Source organism: Hydra vulgaris, chromosome 02, assembly GCF_038396675.1.
Source record: "Hydra vulgaris chromosome 02, alternate assembly HydraT2T_AEP".
Taxonomy (NCBI): domain Eukaryota; kingdom Metazoa; phylum Cnidaria; class Hydrozoa; order Anthoathecata; family Hydridae; genus Hydra; species Hydra vulgaris.
This window is the reverse complement of record NC_088921.1, coordinates 56703-69508: the sequence shown is the minus strand read 5'-3', so window position 1 is coordinate 69508 and position 12806 is coordinate 56703. Positions and strand designations below refer to the sequence as shown.

At 27.8% G+C, this 12806-nt stretch overlaps 2 protein-coding genes and 1 long non-coding RNA gene across 4 annotated transcripts in view; 2 read left to right on the top strand and 1 right to left on the bottom strand.

Annotated features, from left to right (window-relative positions):
- LOC136076626 (NACHT, LRR and PYD domains-containing protein 4E-like) overlaps positions 1 to 2446 on the top strand; it is a 51540-nt gene extending 49094 nt beyond the window's left edge. The window contains exon 5 of the mRNA XM_065789924.1: positions 1582 to 2446. Within this exon, the coding sequence (XP_065645996.1) occupies positions 1582 to 2168 (587 nt within the window). The 3' untranslated portion in view covers positions 2169 to 2446. The remainder of the gene's footprint in view (positions 1 to 1581) is intronic.
- A 5994-nt stretch (positions 2447 to 8440) lies between these two features.
- Positions 8441 to 10895, bottom strand: LOC136076309 (uncharacterized). 2 transcript variants are annotated; one of them, XR_010636156.1, is made up of 3 exons: positions 10348 to 10895; positions 10051 to 10171; positions 8441 to 8722 (listed from the first exon to the last, which is right to left on the bottom strand). It is a non-coding gene; the product is annotated as an uncharacterized LOC136076309 (long non-coding RNA). The 2 variants fall into 2 exon arrangements; XR_010636155.1 differs by lacking the exon at positions 8441 to 8722 and adding an exon at positions 8732 to 8909 and having other exon boundaries at positions 10348 to 10893.
- Positions 10896 to 11631: 736 nt separating this feature from the next.
- Positions 11632 to 12722, top strand: LOC136076811 (uncharacterized). The gene is made up of 2 exons (XM_065790285.1): positions 11632 to 11651; positions 12101 to 12722. Exons 1-2 carry the CDS (start codon positions 11632 to 11634, stop codon positions 12720 to 12722), a joined length of 642 nt encoding a protein of 213 aa, XP_065646357.1.
- The last annotated feature ends 84 nt before the right edge of the window (positions 12723 to 12806 follow it).

Here is a 12806-nt window from a genome sequence, read left to right as displayed (position 1 = left end):
AGTATTGGGCTAGATTAAAAATTTCTCAAGTTTGTTAGTATGATATACGTATTTTATTCGCAATTGAATCGCGTAAATTTCATTGCGCGTGCAAATTTAAACTCTTTAACTTGTTAAATCCCATTTAAACTTTTTTTCCATAATCCATAAATAATGCTTTATAATTTTCTGTTATGTTGTTAGGATAGGTAGGTAAAAAATTAGGAAATATTCCTTAAACTCTTAATTAAAAAAAGTTTCTTATTGAAAAGTAACCTAGCACTAAAAGTTTCTTAAGGTTTTGGAGCTTCTCGTACTAGTTTTTTATAAACAAGTTTATTATTCAAAAAAAAAACGTGCACCAGATGTCCAGTTTGTACATTGAAAATTTTGATTTTCTAAACAAAAAGACCGTTAGGACTTCTTCGAAGGGGTCATTATAAATTACGTCATGCTATTTTTGACCGCTTTTGACCATCGCTCCATGCCCTCCTCCCTCATCACAAGATTGTAAGTCTTTAGTAACAAATCCTGTACAAGTCCTCATAAAACCACCCATTCTTTCCCCTCCTTCCTAGAGCGTGACGTAGTTTATGGAGGACCCCAAAGGAACATAAAAAAAAGGTTTTGCACTCTGCGCTTCTACGTATAAACAAGACACCATAGCATTGCAGCTCTGCTTTAACGATAAAACTGTTGTTTATTATTGCAGCTGTATCAAAAATATATTATATCATGTTTTTGTTATAAAATTTAATGCAATTTTTAAATAATATAAATAGTTCTTTAAAGAGCTTTTTTTTTAAAAAAAAGATTTCAATCAACGCCGAATTCGAATAAACAAAAATCTAAACATTTATTTAAACTCTCACTCTTTGAGTATTTAATGGTTTTTCACATAATTTATATTTCAAATATATCGACGAAGGAGATTTACAATATTAAGTTCTTTATTTGAAATTCGATTTCAAATATTCATTTCACTTCAAATCAACGTTTAAATGAAATGCGTTTTGTTTATTGACTTGTTGTTACATTATTTGGTTAAATTTAAATCACTTTTTTAATTTGCTTTTATCAGTAATATGAATATAAGGAAGTATTTTTTTTAATTAATATTAATGATGAACTTTTTTTACATTATTTTAAATATGTTATATTTATGGTAAAACGAAGTTTAAAAAATGTGATAAAAATTATGTTTAAATTGATAAAATTAAAATATTTTTTACAATTTTAGTAAAAAATTGTTTAATTAAAAGTTTCTTTTTTTTTCTTTTTATATATAATTTTATTATTTAAACGTATATAATTTAATATTAATGTAAATACTATTATGTAATATATAATGTATTTAATTATAATATTTTTTATTGATTTTTTATTCTTTTATGACTTCTTATACGTAATATGTAAATATATTATATATATAAATATTATAATTTATTATAAAATTATGTTATAAATTTTATATTTATAAATATATGTATCATTATGTTGATTATATTTCCTTATATATATTATTCATGTTATTTATTCCGATTATTGTTTAAATTTTTATTGATTTGTTTATTTTTATTAAATTATTGCTTTTATCTTTAGATCGTCTACTTAAATTATCTCGTCAAAATGATGTTCAACTTCAAATTTATTACGTTAATTTATTCATTGAATGTTTTTATGAAAGTCAATCATCATTTACTGATGAAATAAAATTAATCGTCGATGAACGAAAGTGGTGGATTTCGATTCACGATGGAAAAACTTCTTACGAAACTTCTTGTGAAAATTATTTCGTAAATCATTACATTAAATCTGGAAGAAAGTTATCGAAGTTAATTGTTGATAAAAATATTTTAAGTGATGAAGAAAAAAATCTTATAATTCAATGTTCAACAAATGTTCGCGAAGTCAGCTTTCGTTGTCCAATTAAATTCAAAGGATGGAAACCGAAAGATAAGATTGAAGTGTTGTGGATAAGAATCTCAAGTTATTTAATAACGAAAAAAGATTTTGAAGAAAATTTTCTTCCGTGGATTAATCTTTGTGAAAGATTACAACTTGACCTTCACGACGACATCGATTTCATTGAAGAGATTTGTGAATGGATTCGTTGTTCGAATCTCAAGTGGTTGTGGATCAAGTACCGTGGAAAACCGTGGAATCGTGGAAAATCGATTAAAAAATAAAATCGACAAATAAAAATCGATGGAAGATCAAGTACCGTGGATCAGTGGAAAACCGTGGAAAACATTTTCGTAACCTCGATAAATTAAAAAACTTTATAACACGAAAAAATGTTTAATATCTTAATTAAAATATGAACAATAATTATAAAATAATAAATAAAATATTTAATATATTATTTTATAATTAAACGTTTTAAAATGTACGAATTAATTTTAATAATATTTTAAAATTTTTTATTAATTTTCTAAATTATTTAAAGGATTATTTTTTATTTAAAGGATCAAAATATATTATTAATAAATAATTTTAACAATTATAATATATATAATTATTAGTTTTAATAATTATATAACTATTGTATTATTAATATATATAATTTTTATTAAATAACTTTATTAGTAATTATTCTAATATGAATATAATTTTTCAAAACCTTTTTGAAATTTTTATTGTTTTTTGTTAATTATATTTTTATTTCATTGTTCATGAAATATATAATCATAATTAAGATAAATAAAAACTAGATAAATTTTTGTTATATTTTATTTAATGATTTAACTTTAAATATTTTTTAGAAGTTTTGAAACTCTCAAATTATTTGTAACGTTATGCAGAAAATTTTTCGTTTAATGTTTTTTGTATTTATTTTTATGTAATTTTATAGATATTTAATTTTGCTATGAAAAATTAAAATTATATTTGTTTTCGATTTACACAATATAAATTTATGTTTATGTCAATTATTTTTAGTAGTTTAAGTTTTCGTCCATCTTTGTTTCTTTCAAAAATAATTTGTTGTCAACGTAATAATAAAATTCGAAATTTTTGTAGAATTTTTCGTCGAAGTTATTTTGTTCGAAATATAAATTTTCAATTAAATAACGTTTGTTGTTAGGCCTAATTGATAATTAATTTTTTATTTAATCTTTTTTAAATCAACAGTTATGACCATAAATAATGAGAGTCGGTTGCGGTTAAAGGTGGGGTGGTATAATAAATTATAATGGTTCCATTGAACAAGGTAATTAAAAGGGTGGGATAGGTAATTCGATTAACAGGTAGTATTAAAGGTGGTAATAATGGTGTGTTAGTTAATGGTATGAGGTAAAAGAATTTTATAATTTTTGTAAATGAACAAGGTGGTACTAAGGGTGAGATGTGTACACTGTGGATGATAAATTGTAATGGTTTAATTAAACAAGATTGTTTAAAGGGTCGAATATCTTGGTCAAATAACATTTGAGTTATAAGGGTGGTAATGGTGTGTAATTGAACACAAGTGGTAATGATGTTGGTATGGGGTAAAGGGACTTTATAAGTCCTCGTAAATGACAAAATGATACGTAATAATAAACTAAGAGTAGATGGATACGTGGTTCTCAATAACAGATATTAAGGTTTGGTGGGAGAGGTATCAATGGTATATATATATTTTTTTTTACCGGTGACTTTTTAATTCCGAGTTGTTCAATAACAGATATTAAGGTTTGGTGGGAGAGGTATCAATAGCATATAATTTTTTTTTTACCGGTGACTTTTTAATTCCGAGTTGTTCAATAACAGATATTAAGGTTTGGTGGGAGAGGTATCAATGATATATTTTTTTTTTTACCGGTGACTTTTTAATTCCGAGTTGTTCAATAACAGATATTAAGGTTTGGTGGGAGAGGTATCAAAGGTATTTTTTTTTTTTTACCGGTGACTTTTTAATTCCGAGTTGTTCAATATTCGGGTTTAAAGTGACAAAAAAAAATCTTTGTAAATGAAAATAATAATATTTTTTTTTAGTTTCTAGGCTTCTTTATAGGATTCGTTAACTTTAAAGGATAAAATTTGGATCAATTGTACTTTTAGTTGTTTAGTGTGTCCTTGTGGCCAAATGCTGTACTTTAAAGATTTGATATTTCGTTAAAGTTGTGGGACCTGGAAGTTAACTTTGTTGATTTTGCTCATGATTTTATATTGCTCGATAAAGTCTCTTCTTACTCATCGTTCAGTTAGTGTTTTCTGGTTAAGGCTTAAATGTCTCTGAGTATACGGAAGATGTTTTAAGGTGGCAATATGTTTTGTGGCTTGCTCGAGTTTGGCTATGTCTTGAGCTAAAAACGATGACTAGTACTGCAAAATTGTAGATGCGGGCGAACGTACGAAAAATACAGTGTGCGCTATAATGCAGAACTTCAACCTAGAAAAGTCTTCTTGAGCCTGCCAAGCACTTGGTTGCCAGCTGATGCAGCCATGCAGATTTGTTTTTAACTTTTAGACGCTACTCATAAAAAGGCCTAGGTCTCGTTCAGATGACGTGCACGATAGCTGATGCAGTTGGCCTACCAAGTTATTTCTTGTATAAATTGCATTCAATTTTGGTTGTTGCTGCGCCCAGTGTGCATGACTTTGTCATGGTTTAATTCGACGACTTCAATTATTTCACAGTTGCCTGCATACATTATAAAGTGGTGTCCTATTTTGTTTGCCAAATTGTTTCTCCACGCAGCGGCCTTGTTCGTCAAGTTTCGTGTTTCGGAGTTATAGAGTTGAGAGAGGGTTATAACCACAATTATATAGCCTCCTCGTCTGTAGTGGCCTTCTGGGACTTAGGGAAATGAATTAACAAAAATAATAAAAAATCGTATATGTAGATAAGGAAAAGAAGTAGCCCAAGAACAGATTCATGTGGCAAACCGCTAGATACTGTTTTCCAATCGAATTTATTGTTTTCAATGGCTACGTGTTGTAGGAGGTTGGTTGGCCAGCTCTTGATCCATTTATGCAAGTTTTCGGACACTCCATAGGGTTTGAGATTATGCAGCAGACAACGGTGCGTTACTTTATCGAATGCTTTATCAAAGCCTGTGAATAAGATATCGGTTGCGAGCAACTTCAGTCAGGCTGTCGGTAGTTTCAAGTTGGTTTGTGACGCAACCTTTTCCCTTTCAGAACCTGTGTCGAGCAGAGCTGATGAGTTTATTTTTTTTCAAGTGGTCAGTAATGTGTCTGTGTACAAGTCATTCCATTACCTTGCGAGGGACAGAAGTGCGTGAGATAGGTCCATAGTTTGAGGAGAAGTTGCAATTAAACAACTAAGGTGGTTTCTATGTGATCAAAACTTTTTATTCATTAATTTTTTCAAAAGTAGGTACACAATGTGTGAAAAAAAATATATTTTTTCGAACTCCAAAAATATATTGATGATCACATAGAAGCCTATAGAGTCAAAATAACCCCAAAAAATAGTGTTTACTCGAAACAAAATTTATTATAAGATTTTGCTTCTAGTAAAAGTTATGCTTCAAAACAACTGTAATTTCGAAAAATCTGCTATTAGGCCTCTAATATTAGTTCCCTAACCACGACTTACAAAAAATAAACTTATTTGAAAAAAACTCAGGCATTAGCAGTACACTGGATGAATAAGCCCAAAAATTTCAAGTAGTTATCACTATTAATTCAACATTTATGATGTTTTTCGTGAGACAATTTTCTTGAAAAACGATTTGGTAGAAAATCAAAAACCAAGAAAGTAAATTTGTTTTTAAAACTAAAATCCTCCTTTTAATTAAGTTTCTCCTCCCTCTTTATCTCTTTGTTCAATAAACCCTTCTTGATGGCTTTTAGTTTGTTTTTTTTTGCTTTAGTCTTACCTGATGTTGTAATAAGTAAAATTTGGATGCTGTGTCGGTTCATTTTTTCAGATATAATATTAAAACAGACACCGGTCTGTATTCCAAGTTTTTCATACAATTTTTTTTTTATAAAATTGACCTTCGTTGAATTGAAGAATAGAGAGAATTAGAAAAGTTGGTACAATGATGAAGGATAGCTACCCTTCATCATTGTACCAACTATTGTACCTAACCACTTTTTCATAGTGTAAACTTTTTCATTGACTTCTTCGAATGGCAATACCATAATAATTTGTTATTAAATTGATGGAATTGTTTGTCAATTTTCCTTTTTCACCAAATGGTGGAGAGGTATTTTTATATTCTTGTACTAGTATTTTAAGTCGAGAACCTTTTCGTCTGTTTACATGTTCAATACATTCAAGTTTAATAGGTGTAATACCAAACTGTGCTTCGTAGGGTTTGGAGTAAACAACTTCTTTGTAAGAAACTGTGTCTATATCTCTAAGATACTTATTATAAACTAGTTTATTTCGACTCACAAATTCCTGAAATATATTAATAGCACCTGAGGATTCCATTGCTCCTGATGACTTTTGATGTTTATTTTACAATTATGTGCAACATTAAAATTTGTGTATTCTATTGTCCCTTTTTTTCCACCTCATATTATACACTGCCTGCAATGTTTTGATAAAACAATAACATCCAAACACTTTCCTTTGCTTACTGCTGGCACTACACCGTTCAACGAGGAGTGTCCTCTTTTTTGTCAAGTTCCATCAATCAATAAACGGCAAGAATGCATACCTGGGGCAATTTCTTCTATTTTTCTTTCATTTGAAGCATTTTGCATACTTTCTAGTGCAGAATTTTCGTATGCAGAAAATAACTTATAATTAGTATTTCTAAAGGAAGTATTAGATGTTGAGTGCATATTCATACACCGTACAAATGTTTTAATCGATTTTTGCCCTTTACCAATTTCTCGAAATGCCATAACCAATCGAACATTAATTTCACTTGGTTTACAACCATACATTTTTTCAGAAGCACTAAAAGTTGAAGTATACTTGTGACTTTTATTTTTACATTTTCTACAAAAGTAAACAATTTTATGAGAAAATTCCTTTTTATCATCCAAACTATTAGATATTGTGACATTGGCTTCCCCACATTCTTGACACTTGTTTCTTACTTCTATCATTTCCATAAGTATTTTAAAATTTATAAATAAAAAATAATCATCACTACTTCCAGAATGTTCAGCTGGTTTAATGGTAAATTCTTTTTTAGTGATATTTTCAATATTTACATTTTTTTTTATTTCCATTGATACCACATTTATTATTTAAAATATACACAGATTTTTTACAACCACGAGCCCCAACACCCTTTCTTGATGACTTTCTTTTGTTATTTCAAAAGTTTCCCATATTAAATCTTTATTATTTTACTAGAATCTAGCTAAAATGATAAATAATTTCTACAAAACACATAAGAAAACAGCAAAAAGTAAAAAAAGTTATTATAAAAAAGCCTGCATACTGTTTGCACTTTGCAACAGCATAACTTAAAAATATTAAATATTTAACAACTTGGACGTACAGGGCAACATTAGAATAGCAAAAGAGATGTACTAGTTTAAGTTTTAAGGTACATTTAAGATAATAACTAAAAAAATAAAACGGTTGCTATGGCTGTTGCTAGGCACTAAAATTATGCCATCCTGTATAAAATAGTAAATATTGTTAAAAGCATAAACAAACAGAAAGAACGTTATATTTTACATTAGAATATCTTTTTTGCCAAAAAATCAATTTTTGAAAAAATTTTGACTTTTGATTATGAAGAAACCACCTTAAAGTATAATTTAAAATTATTTAAGTGATTAACTATTAACTATAAAATTTTAAGATTTCTATTCTGCATTTTTTTTTTTAGCTACAAAATAATTTTTAATGTAAACCCATAAAAAAAACTAAGCGCGAATAAGATTTGTATTTAATATCATTTGTTTACCAACACATGATATTTTTATTAAAAGTTCTTCATTTTCATTTTCCAATATTGGAACAATGAAAAAAAAGTAGAGGTCAATAATTTTAATAGAAAAGTGAAAAAGGCACTTGAAATGCAACGCCATTAATGCGCACCTTCAGTCGGCAGTCTGAATTAGAATGACGGAGATTTGAATCAGGATGACGGTGGTCTGAATCAGAACGACGTCACGACTTTCTTTTGGAAACAGGTTTTAATATTTGAATCAAAAGAAATTATTACATTGATTTGCTTTTTGTTTTTAACGATTTTTATATAAATATTCAAAAAACAGTGGGCGCCTATACTTTATAGAATTTTACAAATAGTATCATCAGCACGATTTAATAATAAACAATATCATTAAATATAAACTTATTAAAACTATAAACAAATCTGCTATTATCTGATTCTTCGCTCTTAAGTTTCTTACAAAGTTTCTCAACGTTCTAATAGATGTTTTTTATAACTTGTCGCTATGAAAATAGCTGTTTTTTAAAAAATTCAACGCAGACATTCATGATATAGGTCTTTCTAGATTAGTTAATTACTAGTAAAAATTTATTAAATTACTTCTTCATTTTTTTTTAAACAACAAAACATTGAAATGTTATTATAAACTATATTGAGATTTCTATACTAAAAAAAAAAAAATAATTAACAAAAATAGTGTAACAAAAATAGTCAAAACTATTAACAATAGCATAACATTAAAAAAAAAACACTCAATAAATGTACATATCAAATGTCACAAACAAATAATCAGCTGTATCTCTAGTGTTTTCTACCAAGAAAGTTAGACGTGCATGACTAACTTGTGCAGTTTTATTTTCCTTGTTTCTGGCTGCAATAGCTTCAATAGTCTCAGACAAAGAACCTATTTGAGGATACTAAAAATACTTAGTAATAGAAGCACCATGAATTATTATTTTATGTTTAGGTTGTGACATAAGTATGGTTTTTTTAAATGTTATTAGTAATGAATGCAAATAGATATTCAGATTTCTGATTGAAAATCTACATCCGGTCCTGTAGTCGTGCTACGTTTATTCTGATTTAGGTTCTCTTTGTGGTACACTATAAATAAGGAAATAAATACATTAAAGCATATACAGTACCAACAAAAATGTCTAACCTTGAAGTGTTTTTGTGAAACATAGTATAAACAATTTGTGTGTGTTTATGTGTAAATATATATATATATATATATATATATATATATATATATATATATATATATATATATATATATATATATATATATATATATATATTTAAACAATTTTAAAATATATTCTACAAAATAAGTGCTCAATCTTCTTAAAAGAACAGAGCAATTATAAATTAGTAGAAAATCACTTAACGAAAATTTTTCACATTTTACACTGTGCTTTATCAATAAAAACTCATCAGAAATGAATGATCAAATTAATAAAACTTCAATTTATACCAAAAATTAAACTACAACTTCCTGTAATTTAATTTTTGGTATAAATTGAAGTCTTTATTAACAAAACACAGTGTAAAATGTGAAAAATTTTCGTTAAGTGATTTTTAACTAATTTTTATATATATAAATACAGGGTCGGCGTGAGTAGGTGGCACGTGTGGGGAAGGGGGTGCAATTACAAATTTTGCCAACTAAAAAAAGAAATAAGGTCCTCGTTTTTTAAAACTTGCCGACTGCCTAGTTGAAATTTGCCGACTGACTATCTAAGGGTCTTCATTTGCCAACCGACTCGTCTAAAAGGTAAAATCATTTATTGATGGGAAGGAGGGGGGAGAAGGTTTGCCCCAAACAACCCTCTTCCCTATTGACCTGGGCCTACTTATATATATAAATATATATATACATATACATAAATATAAATATACATATATATATATATAAATATATTTATATATATATATATACATATATATATATATATATATATATTATATATATATAAATATATTTATATATATATATACATATATATATATATATTATATATATATATATATATATATAAATATACATGCCTAAAAAAAAAAGAGGGGCGGAGAAAAATTGACCCCCCCTCCTTATGGATCATCCATAAATGTATGCATATTATACCATAATATTATTATTTATTTAGTACCTAAATTACAGGAATAGTTAAACTTTAACTGTATTGGCACAAAATAACTATGAACAAAAATTTATATAGAATCAAAGCAATACAAAACTTACCTGGACAAAGTACTCCACTATTATAAGCCATAGTTTGAGAAACAGCGCAACCACCTCCTATTGTGATTAGACTGACATGATTCAGAGCAACTACTCCATGCACTCCATGCACCATAAGTACCTGTTTTTATTAAAAAACTATTTTTTCAAATAAGCCATTTAATGAAAAAACAAATTGCAAAAAAAAAAAAAATGTTAAAAAGCCAGTTTAATTTTTATTTTTCAAATTATTTCAAAAATATTATTTTACATTGATTTTTGTTGATAAACTGACTATTTCAGTATTTGAACACGCACCTGGACAATAAACTTGCACATTGCAATTTTGAGTATCAGTCAATACTGCTCCATTACAATTGTCATTAAAAGTAGCACCAACACATTGACGATTTCTTGTCTGAGTAAGTGAAGTGAAACGTAACTGACAACTTGCTGAACATGCTCCCCGTGCACTAATAAAATCTAAAATGTAACCAAAAATATAGGAAAATGCATGCAGTAACAAACCTAACTACTAACAGGATGATTTCCAAAAAGTTTTTCTAGTTTTTTAAAACCACTTAGTACTTAGGTCACTACAAATTTTTTTAAAAACTTATAATGCTCTCTTAACACTTGTAAAATTTCAATATCTTTTAAAATTCAATATTTATTAAGAAATTTTAAAAAAAAACATTTTCTTTAAACTTTATCCCACAAACAGCTGCTCATCGTTATAAAAGTATAAGGACCTGAACGTGACTGTACCTATTTTTAACTATCATTTTTTCATTTATATTAAAACTTTAAAGAAATAACAATTATATATTACATACTAATAAATTTCACTTTTATAATTGTAAACGAAATTATATGAGATGGACTTATAGAGAATCGAGGACTTTATTTAATTTTTATTCAAAAGTTTATTTAAAAATTTAAAATAAGTAAAACCTATTTTTTACATGTTAATAACTGAATAAAAAGCACATTAATTTCGTTTTTATAATAATAAAAGAAAGTCCCCTAGACAAGATACTCAAGTATTGCAGTTTTGAGTTTGAAAGCTTGTTTTAGGACAACTACCATTCAATGTAGCATCAAGACGTTGCCGAGTCTGAGTTTGAAATAGAGAAACATTTGGATTGGACTGACAACTTTCTGAGCAAGCTCCTCATGCACTTCATGCACCATAATTACCTATTGTTAAAAAAATTTATTTGCAAAGGCTATAAATAAATTTATTTTTCCCGGTGGATATGTATTTATATTTTTTGCAAAAATGCATTGATAATTAAAACTCATTCTGATACTGTCTTGGAAAACAGTTGAGTATGTTTGCAAATATATAAAAAAATTCAGATATAAAACATCTCTCACCTAAACAAGGAACATTTTGATAAAAATGTTTCTTGTTCAGGTGAGAGATGTTTAACTTTCATGATAATAAGCATACTAAAAATCACAATAAATATAATAACAATTATATTACAATTATTATAATAAATATTATAATTATTAAAACAAATATTAACTCTTTATCTTTAACTCTTTAAACAATTTATCAAATTAATGATTAGAATAAAAAATATATTTAAAAAAATGCAAATAGGTAGTATCAGGTTTGTGACTATAAATATACGGTTTAATATTTTTCTTTTCATACTAAATTGAAAAAAAAAAAAAAATTTATTTGCAGCACTTATGCAACCCAAACATTACAATGAACAATGAACAATTTTCATATATATGAAATAAATAAACAGGGTGCCTGCTCAGAAAAATCAATAAGTGTCCATTCCCCCCCCCCCCCCATTACTTATTAGAATTTTACATTATTACAATTAGAATTTATAAGAATATATTTTGAATCGTTAACTCAAACCAGTGATACAATAATATTTGCTACCACTAAATTTACTAAAACCTTTTAAATTAGTCTATAAATAAAAAGTATATAAATGGTTTAGAAATGACCTACCATACCGTTATTATACTTTATACTTTTATTTATATAAAATTATAAAGTATAGTATAATTAATTTTATATTAAATTTGTTTTGTATTTTAGTGTTCATTTTTGTATTTTAGATGAAGTTGTTCTGCAGGTTCCTATAGAAGAGATAATGATTCTTGGAGCAGATTTTAATGGACATGTTGGTGAAGGGAACAGTGATGATGAGGAAGTGATGGGTAGGTATGGGGTTAAAGAAAGGAATACAGAAGGACAGATGATGGTACATTTTGCTAAAAGGATAAAGATGGCTGTAATTAACACTTATTTTAAGAAAAAGGAAGAGCACAGGGTGAGGTATAAGAGTGGGGGAAGAGGCACACAGGTCGACTATATCCTCTATAGGAGAAGAAACCTGAAAGAGGTTAGTGATTGCAAGGTGGTACCAGGAGAAAGTGTAGCTAAACAGCATAGGATGGTGATAGGTAAGATGGTTTTGGAGGTGAAGAAGAAGAAGAGAGTGAGAGCAGAACCTAAGATCAAGTGGTGGAAGTTAAAGGATGAGGACTGTTGTGTAAAGTTCAGGGATGAGGTGAGACAGGCACTGAGTAATGGTGTTCTGGATACCTGGAAAGGGATGTCAAATACAGTGAGGGATGTGGCTAGGAAGATACTTGGTGTGACATCAAGACAGAAGAAGATAGACAAGGAGACATGGTGGTGGAATGAGGAAGTTTAGGAAAGTTTAAGAGGAAAGCAGTTGGCTAAAAAGAATTGGCATTTTCAGCAAGATGAAGAAAGTAGACAGAAGTACAAGGAGATG